This window comes from Monodon monoceros, unplaced genomic scaffold, assembly GCF_005190385.1.
Source record: "Monodon monoceros isolate NGI ecotype Baffin Bay Population unplaced genomic scaffold, NGI_Narwhal_1 Super_Scaffold_3, whole genome shotgun sequence".
Taxonomy (NCBI): domain Eukaryota; kingdom Metazoa; phylum Chordata; class Mammalia; order Artiodactyla; family Monodontidae; genus Monodon; species Monodon monoceros.
In genome coordinates this window covers 69948895-69975662 of record NW_021703780.1, presented here as the reverse complement: position 1 = coordinate 69975662, position 26768 = coordinate 69948895, and the positions used below count along the sequence as shown (strand labels likewise).

At 39.0% G+C, this 26768-nt stretch overlaps 2 protein-coding genes across 3 annotated transcripts in view; both read left to right on the top strand.

Annotated features, from left to right (window-relative positions):
* ERC2 (ELKS/RAB6-interacting/CAST family member 2) overlaps nucleotides 1–26768 on the top strand; it is a 961347-nt gene that overhangs the window by 275552 nt on the left and 659027 nt on the right. For both annotated transcript variants that reach the window (XR_003796722.1, XM_029242971.1), the window contains exon 4: nucleotides 5769–5843. Coding sequence is in view for 1 of the 2 variants with exons in the window: in XM_029242971.1 (XP_029098804.1) it covers nucleotides 5769–5843 (75 nt within the window). In the remaining variant the exon portion in view is untranslated. The remainder of the gene's footprint in view (nucleotides 1–5768; nucleotides 5844–26768) is intronic.
* LOC114907050 (transmembrane protein 11, mitochondrial-like) lies at nucleotides 10949–25046 on the top strand. Its single transcript, XM_029242176.1, has 2 exons — nucleotides 10949–11003; nucleotides 24673–25046. The coding sequence occupies exons 1-2, from the start codon at nucleotides 10949–10951 to the stop codon at nucleotides 25044–25046; spliced, it is 429 nt and encodes a 142-aa protein (XP_029098009.1).

Below are 26768 nucleotides of genomic sequence, written 5' to 3'. Positions count from 1 at the left end.
CTACTCTCCTGGTTCTTTTCCTACCTCTATTTCTTCTCAGTCTCCTTTGCTGCTTCCTCCTCACTTCTCAGACCCCTTAATGTTGGATTGCCCCTGGGCTCAGTCCTCTGATTTCTCCTCTCCTCTCTATGCTTAGTCCCTAGTTGGTTTTATCTAGGCTCATTGCTTTAAATGCTATCTATTCACCGATTTCAAATTTGTAATTGTAGCTTTTACTTCTCCCCTCACATCCAACTCATCTATTAAACCACCTACTCAGCATCTCCACTTGAATGTCTAATAGCATCACAAACTTAACACAGGCAAAACCAAACTCTTGATTCCCATAACTCCCACTTCTCCCCACTCTTGCCTATGTTGGTATTCCACCTCCATTCTTCGTATTGCTCAGGCTAAAAGCCTTGAAGCCATCCTTTACTTGTCTCTTTCTCTAATCCCAGGCCATCTATCAAGAAGTCAAGTGAGCCTCACCTTCAAAGCACATCCAAACTGAGTTCCTTCCCATTGCCTCCACTGTGGTCCAAGGTTCTGTCATCCCTTGTTGGGGTTATTCTAGTTTCTTCTTACTAGGCCCTATGGTTCTTCTCTTACCTCCCTCCTCAATCCAAAACCATACTTCAGTCCAATAGCTGAAGTAATCCTTTATGAATGTGCATCATATCCATATCATGGTTTGTCTTTCCTCAGAACCTTCCAGTGGATCCCCATTTTTCTCAGAGTAAAACCAGTATCCCTACAGTGGACTCCAAATGTATACCTATCTTCCCATCATCCCCCACCCCTGGACTTCTCCGACCAACTACTTTCCCCATCCCTTATGCAGCTCTAGCCATGTACGTAAATATTTACTATTCCCTCTGCCTGGAATATCTGCACAACTGGTTCCTTCATTTCCTTTAGATCTTTGTTCAGATGTCACCTTTTCCTGAAGCTTTCCCTAATCACCCTATTTAAAATGGCTATCAATCCCTCACCTCCCAAATGTCCCACTCCACCTTCATGACTTATTTTCCTTTACAGCGCTTATGACAAACTGGTTTAGTCACCTTTTTAAATTGTGCCTCTCTCCAATTGGAATTTGAAATGAAAAAACACATGAGGACTGAGATGTTTGTCTATTTGGTTTACTGCTCTATTTCCTATATCCCTTGCATCAAATTATTTTTTGAATATATGAAACTCTGCTGTATCTTAAGACTGACCTGAGTTGATGCTGAGATTATAGTGTTTCTTTCCTGTTGGTTTCTCCAATTGGTTTTGTTTCTTAAAAGAGGCAATTTAAAAATATGGCTTCAGAATCTTTGGCACTCTTCCTTGAAATTTGAGCAGGCTTGTGACTGCTTTAATCAACATAGCATTGCAGAAGTGATGCTATGGGACTTCTGAGGTTATGTAATAAAAGGCCATGCAGTCTCTGGCTTATTTGCTGGAACACTTGCTCTTGGAATCTTTACACCTCAATGTAGGAGGTGGGAGTACCCTGAGGCTGCCATGCTGTGAGGAAGCCCAAGTCACATGGAGAGGCCATATATAGTTGATAAGATTGAGAATTCCAGCTAAACCTAGACTTCAAGTTATTTTTCAGCCGAGGCACCAGACATGTGGGTGGAGAAGCCATCTTGGAAGTGGATCCACCAGCCCCAGCTGTTCCAGCCCTTGGACACCAAGCTTTAGAAACAAGCCTTCCTTACTCTATCCTTTATGAATTCCTGACCCAAAATTCATGAGCATAATAAAATGGTGGTGGTTGGACACCACTAAAATTTGGGGTGATTTGTTACATAGCAGTAGAGTACCAGAACGGTAAGGTGGAAAGGCCAGATAAAAATAGTAAATTACCTTTAGAGAGAAAGTTAAGTTTTGATTTTTTTTTTTTTTTTTTTTGTCTACTGGAGAAAGTATATGGTATGTGCAAACATTATTCTGTCAAGCTCATCTTGTATGCTAGTGTCCATCCAGATTAACTCACTAGACTTCAGATTCTCATTAACTGCCAAGTAATGTCATCCTGATGAACCACTTGAGATTTTGTGCTCAAAATTCTGGGGTCTTGGTATATTTCCACGCTGAACAGCTGGAGGAGCTGGCAGTGTTAGATCAGCTCAGGCCAGCCTAGTCATTAGATTATAGAAAAATAACCTCGGTGTCAGTGTTGCAATGAGATATCCAATTTTCTTCTTTTATTTTTATTCTGTTTTTGAAATGGAGAATGAGTGTGATTAGAAATATCAGCCAGAGATCAGCTTTTCAGAATCAGCTGCTATTAAAAATCTGGGTGTTCTCAGAGCTGGAAGGGCCATTAGAAACTCACTCATAAAGCTGCTTATTTTACTGATCAGAGAGGGGAAGGGGCATGACCAAGGTCTCAGGCTGGGTCTGGACAGGGTCCTGGCTCCCCACTCCCCATGCGGTTCTCTTTCATCTCAATAAGTGGTTTTTAGCCTGTAGTCTGTTTCACAGATGAACTTCTTGGGTGTTGGAACAGGCGTTCTGAACGAGCTATAATGGTATAAAATTTGTTTATGCGTGCTTTTGTGTCCATTTCTGGAGATAATCCACAGCTTCCGTCTGATTCTTACAGAGATCAGTGACCCAGAAAAATATAGAACCACTGCACTTGATGGTTTAATACTGTCATTTAAAAACTTCTAGAGTAAGTTAAATCTTGTCCTCTCGCATCCCTACACCACATGCTGCTGGGGAAATTCTTTAGTTATTTAAGATTAGTGCCTAATGGGTACATCTTTCAGATGGTTAAGGATAGTTGGAGCACCAGCAACCAACTCATCTTACTCTCAGTTTAGAAAAATTCGGCAAGCACTCACACGTTAACATCACTTTTGTAATTCAAAAGCAACAAACAATACAGGACTAGGTAGGTATTATTTTTCCTTCCAGCCATTGCAGTAGTTAAAGCAGAGGGCCCTGGGATCTCTACAGATAAAGCCTGAAAGCGCAGAGACTAACTTAATAGAAATTTATTTTTCCTGTGCTCCACCATCCAGTGTGGGTGTTCAGCAGACTTTTCACATGGCATTTCAGGAACCCAGGTTCCTTTTATCTCGGGGTTCTGCCATCTTCTTGGGTCTTGGAGCCCTTTACTTCTAGTCAGCAGACAGGAAAAGAGGGAGAGTTGAGGACAGGGTAGGAGGTTTTTATGGACTTGAGTTCTTCATTTTTACCCACATTCCACTGGCCAGAAATAGGTCACATGGTCTCACCTGGATACAAGGGTGGTGGTGGTGGTACTTCCTAGCAATAGCTCTACACTGATGAAGAGGCACACAAATCTTTGTTGGGCAACTGGTCCTCTCTGCCACAGTCAGGGTGTGCATTTTAATGATCCTGAGTCTCAGAGATGGATAAAGTGTCTGAGATGGGACTTTCAGACAATCCCTAAAGTCTGCAGGTGGCTTATAATCTTCACTTACCTGACACCTTAAGAATTAAGGTGATCCTCAGAAACTGTGAAGCCAGAATTGATTGAAATATAATGTAGTTAGGGTAGGAATGTTGCACTTCTTGGGTAATTGGAGATTTTATTTTTTTAAGGAGTGACAGAGAGGGTGAGGGCCCAATCTGGATTTTGAGCTGGTTTATATTATAATAGAACTCGTATAATTATAGCAAAGAGAACTCTGTTTTCATTTTTGCAAAACTGTTGCTACAAGTTCAGCTTTGTTATTGCATGTTTGCCCTTAAAAATCTTTTCATGCTTGGCAGAAATTATAACGGCACATGTCTTTACCCTATGGTTTTATTTTTGTTGTGTTGCTTAGTTGCTTCATGATTATTTTTTTTTTATACAATCTTAACCTCTCTCCTCAAATTATATGATTTTTATTCTGGAACTTGACTGGCTATGGTATGAAATTATCATGAATTTCATTCTCAGCTTTTTTCATTAAGGTGTTTTTGATGCCACATGGTATCAGAATTGGTGACCTATGAAATGTGTTACTCCTACCACTTACTGTGGAACAACTCTAACAAGTGACTTACTTTCTGTTTTCTCATCTATAAGCTTTTATTGGTCTAGTGAACTGCAACAACCTTGGAAGTTATGTTGAGGGCTAAGTAGCTCTGTTTTCTTAGCCTGAAGTCCTTATGTAAGATGCCCAGTGGTGTGCTGGAACTGGAGTCAGTAATACTTGACCTCATCCCTTCCAGAAATACGTTAGGGGCAAAAATGTCCTAACTGATGTTGAGGCCATTTTGAACAATGAGGAAGCACTAATTCTAGTTCTGCTCAGATTGAAGTCTGAGAAGTAGTTTTGTGTGCCAGTGATGACTTTGAGAAGAAAATATGCTACAGTGCAGAGCTGTAGCAGTAATTCCCCTGTACTGATCTCTAGACTTATGCACCTTGGCCCTTGACCAAGTCTTCTTGGACTGCTGGAAAATAAGAACAATGTAAATAGGACATGGGTGAAAGGTTGCCTGTTTTCTTATCCTGGAATCCAGGGAAGGACTATCTTTTTTTGTGCAATTCTGTTATTCTGACAAATTTTACATAAATATGTTCTATCTTAATGAAATGGTGATGATAGTAGATGGTAGTGGTGGATGTAGGGTTACTTTTAATGTCCTTACTTAGATAAAGCCAGAAATTATGTTGGTCCTCTTCTTTAACACCCAAGGTTTTTCTTTTCTTTTTTTAAATGTTGGCAGTCCAGTGAAATGTAAAGACCTAAAACTACTCCATGTCGACTTTAAATGACTTTTCAGGAAGCAAATAAATCTTATGGAATTATCCATAGGTGACTTATAAGTCAAATAAGTCTTAATGGAATTGCTCCATAGGTGCAATTACTCACTTAGGTGAGTAATTGTAGGTGAGTAATTGTATCAGCAGTGTGGACATGCATGAGCATTTTTGTTTACTCCTGTCATGGCCTACTTTCATAAAAGTGTTGATAATTATCATTAAGAAAATCAAAGCATGGACTGAACAAACTTTATCTCTTCTCTTCTGCCAAATCAATCTTTCAAAGTTTTGACAGACTCTTTTAAAAATTTTTTTTGAGAAGAGGCATGTAAAAAGTAAGCCTTGAAGCTTAAAATTGTAATGTTTTTTTTGTTTTTTACCTAAAGAAGTTACTGGGTCTACATCTGGATTTAACCATTTTTTCTCCCCTCTAACACTGTTGATATTAATGCCAGTTTTAATTTCTTGGCATCATGAATGCATAAGAATATCACATACAGATGTGATTTTGAACAAGGACTGAAACTGTAAATTAGGAAGCAAGAGATTCATAGGGTTTCATCAGACCAATTCACTCCAGAAAGTGACACAGTTGTACTGAAAATGTTTTAAATTGCTCATTTCAAACCTACTTCAGTAGCAAAATGCCACCCGTGCAGCAGATTTGCAACTACGTTAGTCATTTTCTTTCCTCCGTTTCCTTGCTGTGTTTGTATTGGGAACACGGAGTAATGTAATTTACTAAACTATGATTTGATGGCTGGGCAACAGCCCCAGTGTTGAACAGTATTTGGACTATGATTACTTGCTGGCTTTGTCACAGTTGACATTAATTATTGATGGAAGTTTCAGAAATAGCGCATGTGCCAGGAGCTTTTCACCGCAACGCAGGCTCCAGGCAGGAGGGATGCTAAAGAGGGTGGGGGAAGAGGCACCTGTGGCTTGTTTATGTCTGTGCACAGCGAGCCTGGACTTGGTGGGCTGAGTGGTACCTGTGTAAAGGTCATGGTATAACGGAAGGATGAACCGCCAGGCTTATTTCTATCGTGTTCCTCCCCAGGAATTACACCGAAGAAGCCAACTTCAGCCAGAGCCAGCCAAGACGAAGGCTCTCCAGACTGTCATTGAAATGAAGGTAGGAGCTGTTCACATTTCTCAAAAACAGCTGTTCCCCTGGAGTTTGTTCTAAACTTGATGGTGCCTAACACAAACATGTGAAATGAACCTTGTGTTTTTCTCTAGACACCCTGGTGGGTGCTTTTCTTCTTGATTTTTTTTTTTTTTTTTTTTTGGCCTTCTCTGGTGCATTTAATTTATTGGCCCTTTAATTAGGATGCCTTTTCTGGGCAAAAGAATAAAGGGCTCAAGTATCCCTTGTCTCAAAGGAGCTGGGTTGATTTCCAGAGCATAGCCAATGCTTTCAACCCTAAGAGAGGTTTTGTGTGTGCTTTAAAAGTAAATTTCTAAAGCTAGAGTAATTCTTTTTTTCCTCCCATTCACATTACAATGAAAAGATACCTTGAGAAACTAAGATTTGCAAAGAGAAGTTGTTGTACATGCAATGGAGGCGTTAAATGATTAAAATTATGCTATCAGCAAAATTTACTTTTCAAAGAATAATACTTTCTTATGACTCCAGTATTTTCTCCTAACCAAGTCTGGAATTAACAGTAATTTATTAAATACTCACAAGGTATTCTATTTAGCAGTGGATGCATAGAGATATTTAAAAGAAGCAAAGATCCTCCTGCATGGATTTAGGGCATTTAAAGAATAATGAAGTAAATAATGATGAGCAAGCTGTAAAGAAACAGATCTAAATGAAAGCCAGTTTCTTTGTCAGTTGATAGAAATTTGAAGTCTTTTTACTTCTAGTTTTTGACAGAAGGAAGTAAATAGTATTTATCTTAAGAATAAATAATTCTTGATTTACGTTGTTCCCTGAAGAAAAAAAATTTATAATGATGATGTTTGCAATCTGGTTATTTCATGCATAAGTTTAACATTTGAGAGTTTGCCGGTCACCATCATCCTACAAAAGACTTCTGAAACTTGTTGATAGGGTAATGATTTTTCTGTCTTGTAGCACATGATTTTGAATTGTCTGCCCCCAAATTCCCAAGTCCTGGGGAAAAAGAAACTAATACGAGCTACTGAGTTCCTGGCGTGTACAATTCTGACTTCGTATTTTTTTTTCTAGTCAGTGACAGTGTCTTCATCCAAGTGGATATTTGTGGAAATAATGTAGAACATTTGCTTTAAAACTTTATGTCCCCTAACTGAGGTTACAGGATTCAAGGCACTTATACTGCATTTGTAGCAAATTGGTTTGAAAAATATTATCAAAGGGATCAAATGATAGTAAGATTTTTAAAAAGTTAATATTGGCTCATCAGTTCATTTTGAATTTGTGTAATTTTTACTTAGCACTATTTTGAAAATAAACTTACCATTCTATACTTGTGGGGGAGTGTAGAATCTCATAACTGAGATTTCATCCTCACTTCACATTGGAACCAAACTTGAAACTTGGCTAAGGCTTAAAAGAAAAAAAGAGAAGACTAAAGATTTTATTTTATTTTTTTTGCAAAGAGTCATTTAGTCCTCCTTCTACCCACCTACATACCTCCCTCCCCAGTTCCAGCACAATTAGTAATAGAAGAGGATGTATATAAAACTATTTCCAAATTATCTTTAAAAAAAAAAAAAAAAAAAAGTAAAGATTGAGTTTCAGAAACCTTTGGAGAAACCAGGAATGACATCTATCCCAGAGCAGTGGGCATTTTCCTGATAAAGTTCTCTGTACAATTAGTAATTTTTTGTGACTTTTACAAGTAGAAACTCTGATTATAGCTTACTCTTTTTTAGCATCATATGTTTTATTAGAAAACAAAAAATAGTAAATAAAGCACTCATTTAGGCTATCTACATGAGAAGGCATAAAATATAATTTTTAGGGCACATTCACATCCATATGTTATCAGTAAATTGAGTCCAGAGGGTTTTTTTTTTTTTTTAAATGGATGCCAGTGATCCTGATTTGTAGAAGAACACATTTATTTTTAGGACATTGATAGTCAATATACTTATATACTTGTCAGGGAACTGAGCCTGGAGTTTTTCTGTTGTCTTTTGGTTGCGTGTTAATTTACAAAGCACTGCCTTCTGTTTTGTCAGTGGAGAAGTCTGGGTCCCATTAGCATCTATACTTAACATGCATAAATTGAGTTATGGAGGCAGCTGGTAGAGGGTCATCTCCTCAGCCATGTGTAGGTTGTGACAGAGCCTGTGATCTCTTCTGATTTTGTATATTATATCTGTTTGAAATTGGAGGGAATATTGGAAAGCCATATTCTACAAGACTTAGGGTTGACTACCAAATAGAACTGACCCTTAAACCTGATGGGTGGGACTTGAGACATTGGTTGTATTTTAATTTAAACACCTTGGGTAAACATCAGTATCATCTAGTGCCTTGGCAAAATCTGAAGTTAAAAGGAGCTTTCCTAGAGTAATTTGGACCTTTAGTTTCAGGGAGATGACACGAGTTAAGGTTTAGAGCTTACCCCTACTTTTCCCTTGCTTCTTAGAGAAACTGAGGGTGAAATTGTGACTCCTCATCTTCTCCAAAAATATGCTTTGCATCAACTCAAGAAAGGTGTTTGTTGTGAACATCTGTGAAATCTTGTCCAATTGAAAGCACTTTTAGAACCACAGTCTGGTAGTTCTAGTAGATCTCTATGTACCCCTCTGGGCTTTTAGAGTTGTGAAAATATGTCTGTCAGGGAGGGCCATCTGCACACACCAAAGTGGGGGCAATTCGCTTGCAGCCATGACAGCTGCTGCCAGCCAGTTGAACCAGGGGGGCTGAAGTCACCTGAATGAAAATAAAAGGAAGCAAAGTGAATGAAGTTATTTGTGATTTATCTTACTGCAGGAAGCACCAAGTTTTAATTTTGATCTTGGTTTGGTCTGGCAGGTATGTTCCAAGTTTGCACTTAGAACATTGCATGTGTTTTTCAGAAAAGTCAGTTTTTTCATAAATGTTGCAGTACTCCTCCGTTTCTTGCTTTTGTGTCTAAAGATTCTTAGCTTCTCTTTTCTGCTCTTATGGAGAACTGTCAATAAAAAGGTAGTTAAAAGGGCTTGTTTCCTCTTTTTTCTTTAATGTTAATTCCTTTGAAAGAATGTGTTTTTAACCTACTTTTATTATAAATTTGACATGACATAAACAAAAGTTTTACTTTCTTAGGTTCATTCATAAAGCTCTATCCAGTTTTTTAAAAAAATTTTATTTATTTTTGGCTGCGTTGGGTCTTCGTTGCTGTGTGCGGGCTTTCTCTAGTTGTGGCGAGCGGGGGCTACTCTTCGTTGTGGTGTGCGGGCTTCTTATTGCAGTGGCTTCTCTTGTTGCAGAGCACAGGCTCTATGCACACAGGCTTCAGTAGTTGTGGCTCACAGGCTCTAGAGAGCAGGCTCAGTAGTTGTGGCGCATGGGCTTAGTTGCTTCGCGACATGTGGGATCTTCTGGACTGGGGAATGAACCCATGTCCCCTGCATTGGCAGGCGGATTCTTAAACACTGTGCCACCAGGGAAGTCCCCCCCCCCCTTTTTCTTTTTTTTTTTAACAAAAATGAATTACAGTAGTGACAGTATTTGTCAGATAATCTCAAAATTTTTTTTCTTTGTTAGTTAAAACTTCTAAGTGAATGAAAATCTAATTCAAAATGGCTAAAGCCTAAAAGGAGTGTACCCTTTCCACTTAACTGGAAAAACTGGTATTGCTTCAGGCATAGCTTGATCCTGGGGCTCAAAAGATGTTAACAGATTCCATTTTCTCTCATTCCATCTCTTATTTTAGCTTTCTTCACATGAGCTCTGTTTTCAGACAGCCCCTTTCTGCCTGTGTGAGCAAGATGGCTGCAGCATCTCCAATAATCACAGAAGGAAGGGACAGGGAGAAAGTTGTGTTTTTAAAAAATGCAAAAAAACGAACCAACCCTAGAATAATAATAATTACTGAGAATGGAGCATAAATCTTCACTCCAAATTTAACAGCTCAGGCTGTAAGAAAAAGCATGGAATTTCCTAATTCTCATTTGCTTTAATAAATTAAATGACATTCATTAAGAAAAACAAACTTTATGCTAGCACTGAATTCAGCAGAATTTATCAAATGGGACATACATGAGTGACATAAGCGTTTTAGTAAGAGTCACAGAAAATGTACTTGATCTGGTGAACTTGTTAACTAAAGTGGATTAAGAAGTTAGGGGTATAATGTGACTATGTGACAATATTTCTGTGGTAACTGAAGTGAGAATTGTAGTTATTTAGGTTTCTCGTCACATGACCAGCCGCTGCACTTGTGTGTCATGAGTGGTGGTTCTTGTGTAACATTTACGCCAATGAGCTTTTCTATGGAAACTGAGTAGTAAGCAATTCAAGATTGAGCTTGACGAAATTGCTGCCTTGTAGATGTGCTATTGATGAAAGAATATGACTTTGCATTCAGGTGCTAACTCTATGGTGAGGTTGATCTTTTGCTTTTAAAACTAAAAACCAAGACTTATCTTTGTGTTCAGGCAGATGTCTGCTGTTCTTCTGCATGGGGTTGACTGACCTGTAGTTGAGTTAATTTTCTCTTAAGAGATAACTTGGTGTCTGATCAAATTCAGTCAATTCAGTTTCACTAGGCATGGAAGGGATACACTGGAACATGGAGAAGGCAAGAACTACTTGGTAACTTTTCCCAACATCTCATAGCTAGGAAGGGAGAGATTTCAAATTCAAGCCTTGGCCATTGAAAGTATCCCATTTCCTAGTGTGAATTTAATTTGAGTCTTGGGATCTGGTCAGGAATACCATGAAGTGGCTTAAATGTTTTCTTTGGCTCTAGGGCCTACGCCGGTTTATTTCATCCATATTTTGAACTGTTACTTATCTGAGTCTAAACACTGCACTCAGCATTGTTTCTTCTCCCAAGACGATGTGTTTGTAGCAAATTGGTGTCAAGCCTCGTTTTTCCTAATCAAGCCAGTTTGATGGCTTTTTAGGCCTTAAAAATAGGCCATAGCTCCTTTTGTGGCTACTAAACAGAATAACAGCAATAACAACAAAATTACCACCTGCATCACCAGTGACAGCTATAGCCCGAACACCACTCCACACATGTGGAGTCAGGTGCAAGGCATCTGACGTATGACCCATGAGTAGGTAAAATTAGCCCCATTTCACAGATGAGAAAGCCATGGTTTAGAGAAGATGAGCAACCTGCCCAAGGTCGTACAGCTGGTAGGTTGGCAGCTGAGATTTGAACATGGGTTTCTTCTCTGAAGTTCTTAGACTCTCTACTCTTCCAGTCTGCTTTTACTGAAGAGGACCCATCAGTTCAACTAGTTTTTCTTTCCACACTTTGGAAATTATGCACTGAGTTTTGCATCATAGAACAGGTTGAGGCAGCTCATGAGAGCTGGAAAGTTCTATTTGATATATTTGGAAAGGGGCAATATTGTACATTGTGCTGTAAGGCAAGATTCATCCTTTTTACATGTATATGTTATCAGTCCTGCACATGGGGCTCCAAATATGTACCCTACAGCCAACATATGCCCTGGTTTTTTTTCCTTGAGTTTTAAGTCTTGCCCTGAAGCCTTTATAGTAGTGTAGAGCATAACTCATTTAAACTTGCAAAGCCCTGTGTTTTTGATGTGCCCTATCCACTTATGATACCAGAAATTATCCTTTAGCCTTTTTTTTTCTTGAGAAATTTCTTCATTTTCTCATCTTTCAACTTAAATGGGACACGGTTTTGTGTTCTTTTTTTAACTATTTTTCTTAAATAAGGGGAAAAATGTGGGTTTTAAGTGATAGCCAGAAAAAGCAAAATGTCAAGTTAAATGTTAGCTCTGGATGATATATGGTTGTCATTTAGAAGCAAGGAAGATTAAAAAAGTGAGACTTTTTTTTTTGCCCAAACTCTTCTTATATGTGTTTGAATCTAAATGTTTGAGTTGCTAATTGATAATTCCTGCTATAAACAGGTTTATTTTGTGTGACTATAACTCCTGAAGTTGAATTACAAATACCAGTGCTTACCAAGCAGCTATATTGTATACAGCACCATGGTGGGCCTTTCAGAAAAAGTGAGCGCTCAGTCTTTAAGGGGCTAGTGGAAGGGAGTATATAAGCCTGGATCTAAATAGTGACCTAAGAACAGCAAAATGGGCTGCAGAGACTCAGAGGATATCAAATAAGAGAGGGACAGGGAATGCTTCTTGGAGGAGATAGCATTTGGGGAGGGCCTTGAAAAAGGTGGCATGATTTTGATAGTGGGTAGAAGGATTATTTATAAACAGTGGGAACCATATCAGCAAAGGCAAGGAGGTTGGAAATTATGAGACGTGTCTGGGGAAGAGCAAGTCATTCAGTTTGGTTGAGAGAAGACTTTTTAAATTTAAAAAGCAATGGAAGATCAAATGAAACCATAAGAATGTGGGAGAAAAGAAATAATAGAGATAAAAGCTGAAATTAATGAAATAGAAACCAAACATATACAACAGGGGAATGTAAAAGCTAAACACTGATTCTTTGAAGAGATTAACAGATCTCCTGGTCAGAATCATTGAGAAAAATAGAGACAGACAAACAATACCAGGATTGAAAGGGGGCATCACTATCAATCTTACTGACTTAAAAAATATCAAGGGATTTTATTAACAACATTGTGATAATAAAGTTGAAATTTTAGATTAATTCTTTTAAAAATACAACTTATCAAAACTGGATGAGAAGAAACAGAATAACTAGAATATCTGAGTAGTCCTGTATATTAAAGAAAATGTTTCTATGATTTGAAACCTTACCACCAAAAAAAATATCTAAAAAACAAACCAAACAAAAAATCCCGTAGTCCCAGATGGCTTCTTCAATGAATTTTACTAGACATTTGAAGAAAAAATGGTATCAGTCATACAGAAACTATACCAGAGAATAGAAAAAGAGGAAGCACTTCCCATTTTATTTTATGAATCCGGTATAACCTTGATATCAATACCCAACAAAGCCATTACAAGAAAGGAAGATTACAAACAATCTCTCATAAACATCAGTGCAAAATATTCTAATGAACTGAATGCAGTGACAGTGACTAAGTTGTGCTTATTCCAGGAAGGCAGGGTTGGACTAATATTTGGATATCAATCAATGTTATTTACCACATTAACAGGATAAAGGAGAAAAATTAATTTCAATGAATGTGGAGAAAGCATTTGATAAATGCAGCATTCATTTATGCTAAAAAACCTAAAAAACGCTTTTATCAGACTTAGATTAGGAGAGAATTTTAATCTGATAAGAGGTAGCTACAAGAAAGCTACAGCAAGTATCATATTTAATGGTAAAATATATAAAGCTTTCCTTATAATATAAGGAACAAGACAAGAATGCCTATTACTATCACTTCTACTCAACAATATTCTGGATATCCTAGGTATAAGAATTATAAAGGAAGAAATAAAACGCTTTTATTCACAGGCACCATAATTTTGTGTGTAAAAAATCTCAATGCATCCATATATAAACTACTAGATTAATAAATGAACTTAAACAGCTGGTCAGTATATAAAAATGAATCACCTGCATACCAGTAACAAACAATTATGAAATGAAATTTAGAAAACAGTATAATTTAGGATGGTATTAAAAAACCCAAAACATCTAGGAGCAAATCTGACAATGGTAAGCAAGACCTAATTTAAATAGAAGGTACAAAACATAATTACATATGGAATAACCAAAAACTTGAAACAAATGAAATAGCTATCAACAGTGGAGTGGATAAATAAACAGTGAAATATTCATACAATGAAATGCTATATGGCAATGTGAAGGCACAAGCTATTGCTTCCTGTAACAACATAATTGAATAACTCCAAAACGGTGTGGAAGGAAGCCAGACACAAAAGAATACATACAATATGATTCTATTTGTATGTGTTCCAAAAATAGACAAAAGTAATCAATAGTGTTAGATGTCTGGATAGTGGTTAATCTGGAGGAGGAGGGAGGGTGGGGAGGTTGGGAGGGGGAGTGAACGAAGCTTCTGGAGTAGAAGTAATATTCTATTTTATGTTATGGTTTGTATGTAATCAGCCATGTTCACTTTATCATAATTCATCACACTGAAAACCTGTGATTTGGCTACTTTCCTATGTATAGTATACTTTAATTACAAAGTTCATTGAAAAATAAAGGAAGAAAAAGTCAAAAATAAAAAGACAAATAATGCTATTAAAAATTGGGCAAAGGATTTGAATAGGCATTTCTTCAGTGGAAACATGCAAATGGCCAATAAGGACATGAAAGGATGTCCAGTGTGATTTGTCAAAAGGGAAATGTAAATCTAAACCACAATTAGATAAAACTTAGCCCCCACTAGGATGGCTAAGATAAAAAGAGAGACAATAACAAGTGTTGGGAAGATGTGGAAAAGCTGGACCCTCATGTATTGATGGTAGGAATCTAAAATGGTTCAGTCCATTTTTGAAAACTCTTTGGCAGTTCTTCAAAATGTTAAATGTAGAGTTACCATATACACCCAAACAACTTGAAAACGTGTACACACAAAAACCTATACACAGATGTTCATATTATAATTGTTAATAATAGTCAAAAACCTAAAGCAACCCAAATGTTCACTATCTTGTATGAATAAACAAAATATGGTATATCCATATAGTGGAATATTATTCAGCACTGAAAAGAAGTGAAGGACTGATACATGCTATAACATTGATGAGCCTTGAAAACATGCTAAATGAGAGAAGCCAGTTGCAGAAGGCATCTTATATGATTCCATTTATATGAAATTTCCAGTATAGGCCTATCCATAGAGATAGAAAGTAGATTACTGGTTGCAGGGAGCTAAGGGGAGAGGGGAAAAAGGAGTGACTGCTAATAGGTACAACAATTTGGGGTGATGAAATTATTCTGGAATTAGATCGTGGTGATGGTTGCATGGATCACTGAATTGTACACTTTAAAAAAGTGAATTTTATGGTATAAATATTGTATATCAACAAAGCCATTATTAAAAAATGAAGATATTATAAAAGAAAGGGTCAATAACTTTGGTTACTCAAAGATTAAAAAATAAAATCAATTATAGAATAACCAACTAGGAGATGCATTTCTAAGGTGTATAGTAGTTACAGTCTTAATAATATATAAAGAGGTTATATTTATCAGTGTGGAATAAAAGCTTGGGGAAAAAAACGTACCAAAATGTTGACACTAATTCTAGAAGGGGAGATTAGAAAGGATTTTTTTCTTCTTTCTCCCCCCTATATTTTTATGTTTTCAGTAGTGTGCATTCATTATATAGGGATGATCAGGAATTATAATTTAGGAAAAACATCAATAAGTTTGTTGAAAGAAAAACCATCTATCAGAAGTCTTAAAGATACACAATTTCTTGTATTCTGGTTTCTTTTGCTGAACTGAAAAGGCTCCAAAGTGGAGAAGGTTATGTTATTTATGGAAATTGAGAATCTGGTCCTGCCACTTAGTGCTTCTCTGAAGTCCAGCTTTCTCTTCTGTAAGATGGGACCATGATACCAGGCTGCGCAGAATTGCGGTGGGAATTAAAATGTCTTAAGGCGTGGGAAAATCCTGGCATACAATAGATGCTCAAGGAATTCTCTGCTCCTCCATCCCTTCCTTTTCAGTCTGAAAATTGAATTTTACCTGTTAAAAAAAAAAAAAAAAGGTGGTACCTTTGAGCAAGGACCACCAGAGAGAAAGAGTTTAACAAGCTTACTTCAGAGTCTTAGCTCTGAATTTAGCACAGTTTGCATGTGGAAAGACTTTAAAAGTGTCTTTGAAATGAGAAACCAGTGGAGAAAAAAATAGCAACTCCCAGTAGGCCTGTGGTATAATAAATGACCCAGGGACTTTGCTGGGTCCTTGGCAAGTCACTTGTCCCCTCTGGCTCTCACTATTCTCATTTGGCAAATGAAGGGATTGAACAAAGTGTCCTGCTTTAAAAATTCTACTGAGTCTGGAGGTTTGGTGACCGGCAATTTGGACTCTCAAAGGGCCTGCCTGGGGAGTCTGAATTGACATGGCATTCTTGCAAAGTTTAAAGCTTTGTTTTGTTTGCTCCATCTTGGCCAACTCTGCTCAGGCCAGCAGCCCCTGCCCTCTCCCTTGTTGGTGCTCAGGTTCCCAGCTTATTGTTTATTTAGGCATTGCAGTTTCCTTATTGACGTGCTCACCCCCCTCCAGCGGAGTTGAGAAGTCAACCACAGGCCTCAAGTGAACTCCCCCTTCAACTTTCAGTAATGACAGTGTACCGGCCGTCACATGCCTCATCCCTAAGGCATGGTCCACTTTCCACATCCCTCAGGCCTTGTTGGTGACTTGGGGTGGCCTGAATTCCTCTGCCGCCTGTTGCTTTTTCCATGAGACAAGCTTGTTGAACATAGAAGGATTTGCAGTATGTTTTGGAGATCCTGAGAATGAGGCCCCAAACCAGGGCTGTTGGGGGCTTTGGGGGAGTGTTAAAAGGAATTGGAAGAGTGAGTTCAGGTTGCTAGAAGGCCAGTAAGGAGAACTTCTTCACCTGATCTTTTCCCAAAGAGTGTTGGAAGAGAATAGAAGTGTCAGGTGTCTGTCTTTTTATTACTCCCTGAAATGCATTCACAATTTTGCAAAGTAGTATTTCACTGAATTTCTGGGAATTCAAGCATTCTTTGTATTCAAATGTTTGTGAAAGATAACATGGATCCAGCCTTGGGAGGGCAGGCTGCATACACCGAGGGGCTACCCTGTCATCTGGAAGCAGTTTCTGAAATTTCTTCCTCCTTTTCCTCTCTTCCCAACATCTTCACTGTTTCCTTTTGACCTTGCTCTGTGATCTTTAAAGGCTAAAAGTACTGTGTGGAGGAAAGGACCAAAAGAGCCCAGCTTCTAGGTGGCTGACTGTCTCTGAGGCCAGTCTGTCCTGAGGTTGTCCTGGGAACAGCAAGGTCACAGTGTGTGGCCTCCTCACTCCTATTCAAGGGAAGGCTATGTGGAGGGAATCATTCCAGTTTGTGAAAGGTGTTTAAAAAATGATTAGAGAAGATAATTACGGTGATACAAACAAACACTTCATGAAGTGTTATCATGAAGCAGGCAGTCTTCATTTGGAGAACTGCAAAATGGGGTGGAAGGTAGGAAGGTTTTATAGGATAAGGAAAAGAGAACAAGGAAGAGAAAAATAGAAAGCATCTGATTGGCTGGGGCGGCATAGTCAACCTTGTTTGAGGTGAAAAGGAATAAGGGAATAAGTTCTGAGCCCACAGTTGGTTTAGTGTTTGGGGATTGGCTGACTGGATATACTGTGTTTCTGGTCTAGTAGAACATTTACAGGCACATGGAAGTTAAAAGTTTTGGTTTGTTGATATGGCACCCTCTTGAGCCCAGAAAGTTATTTCAACAAAAGAGAAAATCTTAGGCAAGTTATTTCCCTTTTGTGGATATCCTGACGTATAAACTAGGTAAAATAAATACTTAATTCATAGGGTTATGGGCAAGATTAAATGAGATTTTCTAGCACAGTGCTTGCCTTAGTAATCAATACACATTAGCTGATGTTGTTATTAATCCGTTTTTAGTACCAGAATGGAGAAACATTGTTTGCTTCTGTCCTATGCTATTCCTGTCTGTATATTCAGATAATGCATAGATATTTATATTGTAGCATAAATGGGGAAGAAAATGTAGGCATAAAAAAAATCTTTTGATGTGTTTTTCCCCAGCCCAAGGAACTTGCAAATAGATGCAGATCTTTGTGTCACCCTGTCCTTAAAGGGAATGTCTTTAGAGGCCAAGTCATTGTTAGTTAAAACACGCACACGCACGCACACACACACACACACACACACACACAACCACAAAAAAGTAGTTTCTGATGCACCTAGTCCACAAGTTGGTACTGGAGAGGCTCTGTATTAGGCTGTCTCACAGGCACATGGATATGATTTTGGGTTAGCCAGTGCTCCATTCCATGCCTTGGAAGCGTGGGAAACTCTCACTATTAATTGCAGCAGCTTTCTATGTAGGGCTGATACTCAACTGAGAGGCATAGGTATAGCTATACTGATTGTTAAAATATTGAAATAGTTCTATGGTTACCCCAAACCCTCAGAGTACCCGTCCCACTCTAGCTCTTACCCTGGGACCCCCCAAATCCAGCAACTAAAGAGTTAACCCCTGTCCACACAGGGACTTGCCAGACCTGGTTTCTGTGCTCCAGGTGGCATCTGTTCTGGTTGGTTCTTGCCCTGTGCAGTACTGTTGTTGAATGACTCAGCAATCACCCCTGACTCTGGGATTTAAAACACTGGGATTCAATTTCCAATTAAGATAACACAACTCCATTGAAACTGCCTTTATGTCCGCAGTGACATCCTAATTTTTTTCTTAGTCTTTACTGTCTTCAAACTTTTCTTTGACTCCCTTTCTTTCTTGAAACTTCACTCTCTTATTCTCTGCAACCTTTTCATGATTTCCATCAATTTTTACTCATCTTTCTTTTGGTGATTCCTCCACTGTTTTTTCTATACTTGATTCTCAACTATATCTGAGAATTCTTTCACCATCATTTCTAGTGTTGCAACTTCCATTTTAGCTTTGGTTTTTATTATTAACTTCCCGAAAGCCATCTTATTGCCTTCTTTTTTTTTTTTTTTTTTTTTTTTTTTTGCGGTACGCGGACCTCTCACTGTTGCGACCTCTCCCGTTGCGGAGCACAGGCTCCGGACGCGCAGGCTCAGTGGCCATGGCTCACGGGCACAGCCGCTCCGCGGCATGTGGGATCTTCCCGGACCGGGGCACGAACCCGTGTCCCCTGCATCGGCAGGCAGACTCTCAACCACTGCGTCACCAGGGAAGCCCCTTATTGCCTTCTTTTTACCAGTTTATAAATGATTCCCAGTCAGATTCAAGTGCAGACTCCTTGCTTGATTCTGAAGACTGCTTATCATTCAGCCCCATCTTCCTTTTATTTCCTACTTCACTGCAACTAAAAGTGATCTATACTTTTTAATCAGTCCTGTCTTACTCTTCCTTGATACATGGTCCATACTTGTTCTGTTATTCCTTCAACTTATATTAATTAAATATTATGTGCTGGACATCACATTGAGTGCTCTTGACTTTGCAAGTATTATTACTTCTGGCTGGAAAACATTTAATTTTCTTGATAATCGTGTTCTTATCTATCTCCATATCCCATATTAGAGTCCTGTGCTTTCTGGAGATTTCTTGACTCTTCTATGGTGGTCTTACCCATTTCTGACTTGCCTGTGTTCTTATAAAATATTATATCTAACTATATTTTTTGTTATCTTTCACACTGTTTCTTGTGTATTATACTCTTCTGGTTACAAGTGGATGAAACCCTGCTAGTGTATTTTGATGTTATGGAGAGTAGATGATTCAGATAGACCTAGCTGTTCAATTGATATTATAAGGCCCCATCATTTAGGCAGATTCTTTTTTTTTTTTGTGCGGTACGCGGGCCTCTCACTGTTGTGGCCTTTCCTGTTGCAGAGCAGAGGCTCTGGACGCGCTGGCTCAGCGGCCATGGCTCACGGGCCTAGCCACTGTGCGGCATGTGGGATCCTCCTGGACCGGGGCACAAACCCGTGTCCCCTGCATCGACAGGCGGACTCCCAACCACTGTGCCACCAGGGAAGCCCAGGCAGATTCTTAATACATGGTATCAGAGAAGGCCACAACCAGCCACAGGCCCATATTTTTCTTATCATTCATAATCTCACAAAAGGAGAGGTCCTTGATTTTGTGTCAGTCCCCTCAAACAACTCTGATTGGCCTTGATGGCTTAATGAATTCACCCCTGGATCAGTCAGCGTCCAGAGGATCCATGGTGCTTGCCACTGTGGGTCAGACTAGAAAACCCCACTAAAACCACAGGGAGTTGGGGAGATGTAGTTCCTAAAAGAAAAAGAAGTTGAGCAAATAGACAAAAAAGAAACAGCTACTGCCACAGCTGGAAACAGGAAGGAAGGATAGAGCATGTAGTGTGTGTTAGGTATTATACTGGAAGGTGTGCATGTTGTCACTCATTGAAGTCTCATAACAACCTTAGGTTATAGGATTAGCAAGGTTAGGAACACAGGAAGATAAACAGGGTGGAATAAAAATAGAAGCTACTGTCTTTTACATGTGTACCTCACCGAACTGGGAGATGGATAGGGACTTCTATACTATTGTTGGCTTATAATGGCAACCCTTTATTCTCTTGAGGGAGTTCCATGATAGGTACTTTTCATGCATTACAGATCACTTGTAATTTTCATAACATGCTCTTGAGCACGGTCTTATTTCTGGAAAGCTCAGTATCTTGCCCAAAGACATAAAAATCTGATTTGCATCCAGGTTTGTGACTTTCTAAGGGTCAGTTGGATTGTTTTATCTTTAGCTCTTTTTGTTAGACATGAGTCTGTTAACAACAACAACAAATTAATACATGGAGACCAAAACCTCATAGGTCACATAGTGTCCAGCAAGAACCACTAGAGTCATATCTTCTCCCTGTGTGTCATTAGTAATGTGTACAGAGACAGGACAGCAGGATGCATGCCTGGGGCATGGACTTCATGAAGAATGACTCAGAAGTAGGCCAATGAGACCACGAAAAGAAACATCAAAACACCCTGATTGGGCTTCCCTGGTGGCACAGTGGTTAAGAATCCGCCTGCCAATGCAGGGGACATGGGTCCGAGACCTGGTTCGGGAAGATCCCACATGCAGTGGAGCAACAAAGCCCGTGTTCCACAACTACTGAGCCTGTGCTCTAGAGCCCGTGAGCCACAGCTACTGAAGCCTGGGCGCCTAGAGCCCATGCTCCGCAACAAGAGAAACCACCGTAGTGAGAAGCCCATGCACCGCAACGAAGAGTAGCCCCCATTCTCTGTAACTAGAGAAAGCCTGCGTGCAGCAACGAAGACCCAACGCAGCCAAAAATAAATAAATAAATAAATTTAAAAACAAGAACACCCTAATTGCTTTTAATTTGAACTAGCCCAACCTGATTCTGTGCGTGTACATTTTGCTCTAAAGAATTAGATACCATCTGAATAAACAGACAAACACAAAAACGGCAACACGAGAAAACAGCGTGTCCCATGTCATCTTCTAATCTAGGTCATCATCTTTTTATAGTTTGATAAGAGCCAAGAAGAAGAGTTTTTGATTTTTTGTTTTTCCTCCTAATGTGCCTTAGGCCCAAGTTGACTTCTTTGTGGAGCGCTTAACTTGGGCTCACATAACTGCGGTGAATTCCACACAGTAAATCCTTCCAAAGGCAGGGCATTACTTAGATAGCTGGACCAAAGACTGCTCAGTTATGTTTGCAACTACAATTAGATGATTTTTAAAAGTTAAGCCTTCAAGAGCCTCTGTGGTACCCAGTAATAGTAGTCTAGAATTTTATTCTAAATAAAGTGTAATATAATTATGTAGGGATGTTTCCTGAACATTAGATCACGTCTTTTCTTTAAACCAGTTGGCCCTAAGTTTGTTGATTAATGTCCATAGACCGATATGTGATCACAGCGAGTTCCGTGCTCTGTAAAAAATGCTTGTATTTTCTTTCTTGGCCTGATATTAAAATGAAACCAGTAATTCTTCCTGTATTTGAAAGGAAAGCACATTGTGACACTCAGCAATAACATAATTGTTACTTTTTGTGACTAAATGATATTGCTTTTTTTGATATTCCACCCACTCACCATTTCAGTGTCCACAGTTCCTAGAGAGGAATTGAAAACTGTTTCTTGCTGTTTAAGGGGAACATAATGTTTGGCAAACACAAAGAGGGTAATAAAGGCATCTTTACTGGCAAAGTTTCTCCAGAGAGTTTAGTCCTAGGGTTGCTGTACACTTATGCCAAGTTGGATAGCTCTTGAGAGTAGCTTCATGTTTCTCTAAATGTACTTGGCCAGTAAAGTTGTCCTAGTCTCTTTTGCACTGATCAGTCTTGTCCCTTGTATATGTTGGACACCTAAAGCCATTCAGAACGCCCAAGTCACCTGAGGACCTTATGAAAGTGGAGATTCAGATTCAGTAGTTGGCTGAGTTGTGGCCTGAGATACTGCATTTCTAAAAAGCTCTCAGGTGATGTCAGTGCTGCTGTCTGTGGACCACACTTTGCATAACAAGGATCTAGACTGTGCTCCATAGTAGAGGGGTATGCCCATGAATCTTGTTCATACCTACCTGGTATCTCACACACCTGGCAAGGTGACCGGTACCCAACAGATGCTCAGTATATATTTGTTGAATGAATGAGAGAACTTCCTGTATCTAAATTTATTATCACCTATAGCAGACATGTCCTAGAAAAATCCAGAGATTATTAAAAAAAAAAAAAAATAAAAGCAAAGATAAGGTAAACTTATTTTAGTCTTTCCACCTGACATTCATCCTCATTGCTGTAATCCCTGCACTCATTGGCTTGCTAATATTCATGGCTGATTCCAGAATCAGCAAGCTGGGCCCATTGGGTAGATGGTTGCTAGGGGTTCGATTCCAGTGATTGATTGTTTGCCCATCAGATACCTATTTTGCATCTTTTGGATGATGGATATAAAATAGTCTTGGGTATTAATCTTTAAGTAGGAGTTATAATCTGGATGTATAAAATGAAGTATTATTACAAGTATTATTTTATGAATATATGGAAAGGAGTAACTTAAAGAGATATTCAATTCAGATATTTTTTCTTACTCATGGGGAATGAAGCAAACACACTTAAGTTGTTTATTTCCCCCCCCCGAAACTTTTTTCCCCACATTCTTGCAATCTTTAACCAAAATATGTTAATATTATAAAAGCAAAGCAATTTCATGCTTTTCCGTTCTCAAGACTATTTGAAAAATGTCACCTGAGACATGGAGTGCTGAATCAGGGAGCATGGGAGTCTATGTCTGTTCTTTCCTTGCTCTGGGCTCAGAGCAGGCTCTCAGTAAATGACTTGAGTGACAGAAGCTGACAAGGTGATCTGGATATTTAAGCCCTCAATTATTTTAAATTGGGGGTAATCATGGCAAGTTTTCTCTTGAAGAATCCAAATCATTGTTTTGACTCTTCACTTTAGTATATAACCCCAAGCTTAACATCATTAAAGTTCTATTTTTTTTCCCCAAGAATTGACTTCTAGAGGAATAATACTGGAAAAAATAAAAGTAAATAGAATACTTTGCTGTAGGACTTCCCAGAGTGATTAATGCTAATATGCATTGGGAATCCCCAATAATCATTTCTCAAACTTACTTGACCCTGCAAGCCCCTTTTCACAGAGCATTTGGGTTCTGTGCACTTCGGGAAAAGCTGTTTTATGTTGTATTTCACTTACCCCATCTCTAAGGAAGGCCTACAGTTATCTGCTTTGAGAGCTTGCTTATTTGTGAAACACAATCTAGATGAGTATTTGAAGATCTCACTACACAACTTATTTTAGAATATCAGTTATAAATAACATTTAAAGATATTCTGATGAAGATGCTTTGGCGATTGGGAATAAATTGTTGCTCTGCCTTCTAAAACTCCACTTTTCAGGATGTTACAGCATATGTCTTAAGTATTTTTTCTCTCTATTCTGGACCAGTGCTTGAGTTACTGAGCATGTGCATTTAGTATCTATTTTGAAAGGCAACATCCATGTACAACATTGAGCCATATCAGGACTTGTGAGATAGTTTCCTTCTGTAGTCCTCCTTAAATATGTTTTTAGTCATTTATCTTAGTTTTAGAGGTTTTAAAAAAAGAAAAATTTATTCTCCCTGAATTCCTCAAACTGAAGCAGTAGAGAAGGTGTGACCATGGCAGTCATTTTCTTTGCCTTTATTTTTCATGCTTATATTTCCTCATGTCTTTCTCTGTTTTTTTTTTTTTTTTTTTTTTTTTTTTTGTGGGGGGGTACGCGTGCCTCTCACTGTTGTGGCCTCTCCCGTTGTAGAGCACAGGCTCCGGACGCGCAGGCTCAGTGGCCATGGCTCACGGGCCCAGCCGCTCTGCGGCATGTGGGATCTTCCCGGACCGGGGCACGAACCCGTGTCCCCTGCATCGGCAGGCAGACTCTAAACCACTGCACCACCAGGGAAGCCCCCTCATGTCTTTCTCTGGTTCAGCATTTTGAATATCTTCTTGGGCAGAATCAATAGATCATCTAATATGTCTGTGTATTTTGCATCTCTTCTCCTCCCTAGATCTTACTGATATTCTCCCATCTCCTTTTCTCTATGCTTTTGATTTTAGGTATGGGTTCTTGAAATTGACTTCTTATTGTAAGAACAGAAATATAAATAAGGACAGAAGAAACAGATCTTTATTAAAGTGATTTCCACAATATACATTTTTCTTTCTTTCATCTTTTTTTCTTTCTTTTTTTTTTTTTTGGTATTTTGGGACATCTGTGGCTAAAGTAAAATAAGTTTGGGAGGAAATACAAAGACTGGTTAATTTAAGAAAATTAGTAAAAGTTAAAATATTATTTTTAAAATGTGTTCCAACATTTGGTGAGATTTTTAACTCGGATATGTATAGGTCAATAGGATTTTCTATGTTTCCAACTCCATTCTGATCTTTCTTTAGCAGTATGTAATTTTTAGAAGTCCAGTGAAAAGCTCCTTTTTAACCCATTTAGAAGTTGGCAGCTGTGGTAATTGCTAACTTAAAGCCTTAGAAATTGACTGAGAGGAAAGCTGAGGGTTTCTTTTCCCCTTGCCTGCATGATTAAGACCTGAAATTTTAACAAACGCTATCAAGAATTTAAGGTGTAAAATATGGGACTACAAAGCGTATTGCAGTACACAACATATTTATACATGTATATATACATACGTCTATACATGTAAATATAGTTACTTTAGACTTGAATCTGAAATCTCAGAAGATTTTGGCCGCTGGATCACCGTGGGCAACTGCCTGCACAAGACCCCCGTGCTGGCGGACACCGCCTGCCTCTTCACCCTGCTGGCGCCGCCCCTGGATTACTCCCACTATATCTCGCTGCCCGCGGGTGTGCTGAGCCAGGCCTCCTGCACCCGCTACGGCATCTCCTGGCAGTTCGACCCCTGCTGCAGGTACCTGGTGGAGTACGACGCCTACAGACTGTCCCGGCTGCCCCTGCACACACTCACCTCCTCCACCCTGGTGGTGCTGGTCCTGAAGGACGACTTGCACAGGAAGAGACTGCACAACACGATAGCACTGGCGGCTCTGGGGTACTACGTCAAGAAGATTTACGAGCTCTGCGCTGTATGATCGGGGCGGAGTAGGGAGAGCAGGCAGCCCGGCCCGCGAGGTGGCATAGCACCCGTGCTGCTCTGTGAGGCAGCGGAGCCCGGGTAGGCATCCGGCTTCACGTTTGTTATTTTAAAGAAATAACAGATCACAAGTGTACCACGGTTTTTTTTTTAGCTCATCACACTAAGATGTGGATTTCCGTAACCCACGGGGGCCTGAGGCTGTGGAAGTCTGACCGGGCAGCAGGATGTGATGGAAGCAATGCTACAGTGGGGATGTGAATGCGCCGGGGGAGGGGAGGGGTGTTGTTAAGTATGTTGTTTACCTGTATTTGTACCATCCAGAGCCAACCAGAAGCTATTGACCATTAAAATTATGAGAATTTAAAAAAAAAAAAAAAAAAAGGAAAGGAATGTTGGCCCTTTCACACTTAATTTACAGTTAACTCTTGTAAAGATTGCACTTAGATATTTGTAAATGCTGAAAGATTGTATCTCAGTAAAGAGGGGAAATCTATATTATATTGATTAGTTTTAATAGAGATCTATCTTTTAATGTGTTTTAAAGAAATCATGTAGTCTTAAGGCCTTCATGGGGGTAAATAAAATTGTTACTAGTGGGTAGATTGGAGTGATGTGATTGGGGTGGGCATCATAATTATCTATGTGGCTTTTCAAGTTTTCTATAATGAGCATGTCAATTTTATAGTCAGAAAAATCTTGATTTAAAATGACTCTCATTTATTTATGAAGGCTCTTATGAACTTCTGGAAGTTTTTTTGTTTTTTTTCCATAGCCTTCTCATTATTGCTGCTCTTTTTATCTACAGTTATCACAGCTTAGAACTCAAATGAGTCACTAAGGAAGACTCCCTACATTCGTCAGCTTGGCCTGCTATAACAAAATACCACAGACTGGGTGGTTTAAAAAACAGAAATTTATTTTCTCACAGTTCTGTAGGCTGGAAGTCTGAGATCAGGGTGGCAACATGGTTGGATTCCTGTGAGAGCTCTATTCCTGGCTTGCAGATGGCTACCTTCTTGCTGTGTTCTCACATGGCAGAGAGAGTAAACAAGCTCTCTGGTATCTCTTCTTATGAGGGTGCTAATCCCATCATGAGAACTCCATTTTCATGACCCCATCTAATCCTGATTACCTCCCAAAGGCCTCATCTCCAAATATAGTCACACTAGGGGTTAGTGCTTCAACATATAAATTCTGGAGGCACGTAGACATTTAGTCCATAACATTCTCCTTGCCCAAATTGGCAGTATACAAGATTTCCAGATATGCATCTAAAATAGGAAAAGACTGGCAGGCGATACATAAAAACATGATAGTTATCACTGGATGGTAGAAATAGAGGGGATTTTCTCCATTTACTGTGAATTTAAAGTATATTATTATACTTTTATAACTGAAAAAAATACAATAAATATTTTTAAAGTAAAATGAAATACTACAGAATGTAACATTCCATAATAGTCTTGCAAATTTCAGAATTGTTTTCTTTCATCTTCTTGGGGGTCTTCCTGAGAATTAATAAAAGCGTCTTCAGCACTTAGAGCCCCCAGATACGGGCACACAGTGGAGCTCAATAAGCAGCTGTTGCTGCTCCTCACTTTTTCTCTTTTAACAGTGATGGCGATGTCAGTGATAGTAATAATGATTATCATGTTGCTACAGGCATATAATATAGGAAAATAAAATAGAAAATAGCCACAAAATCAGGACAGACATG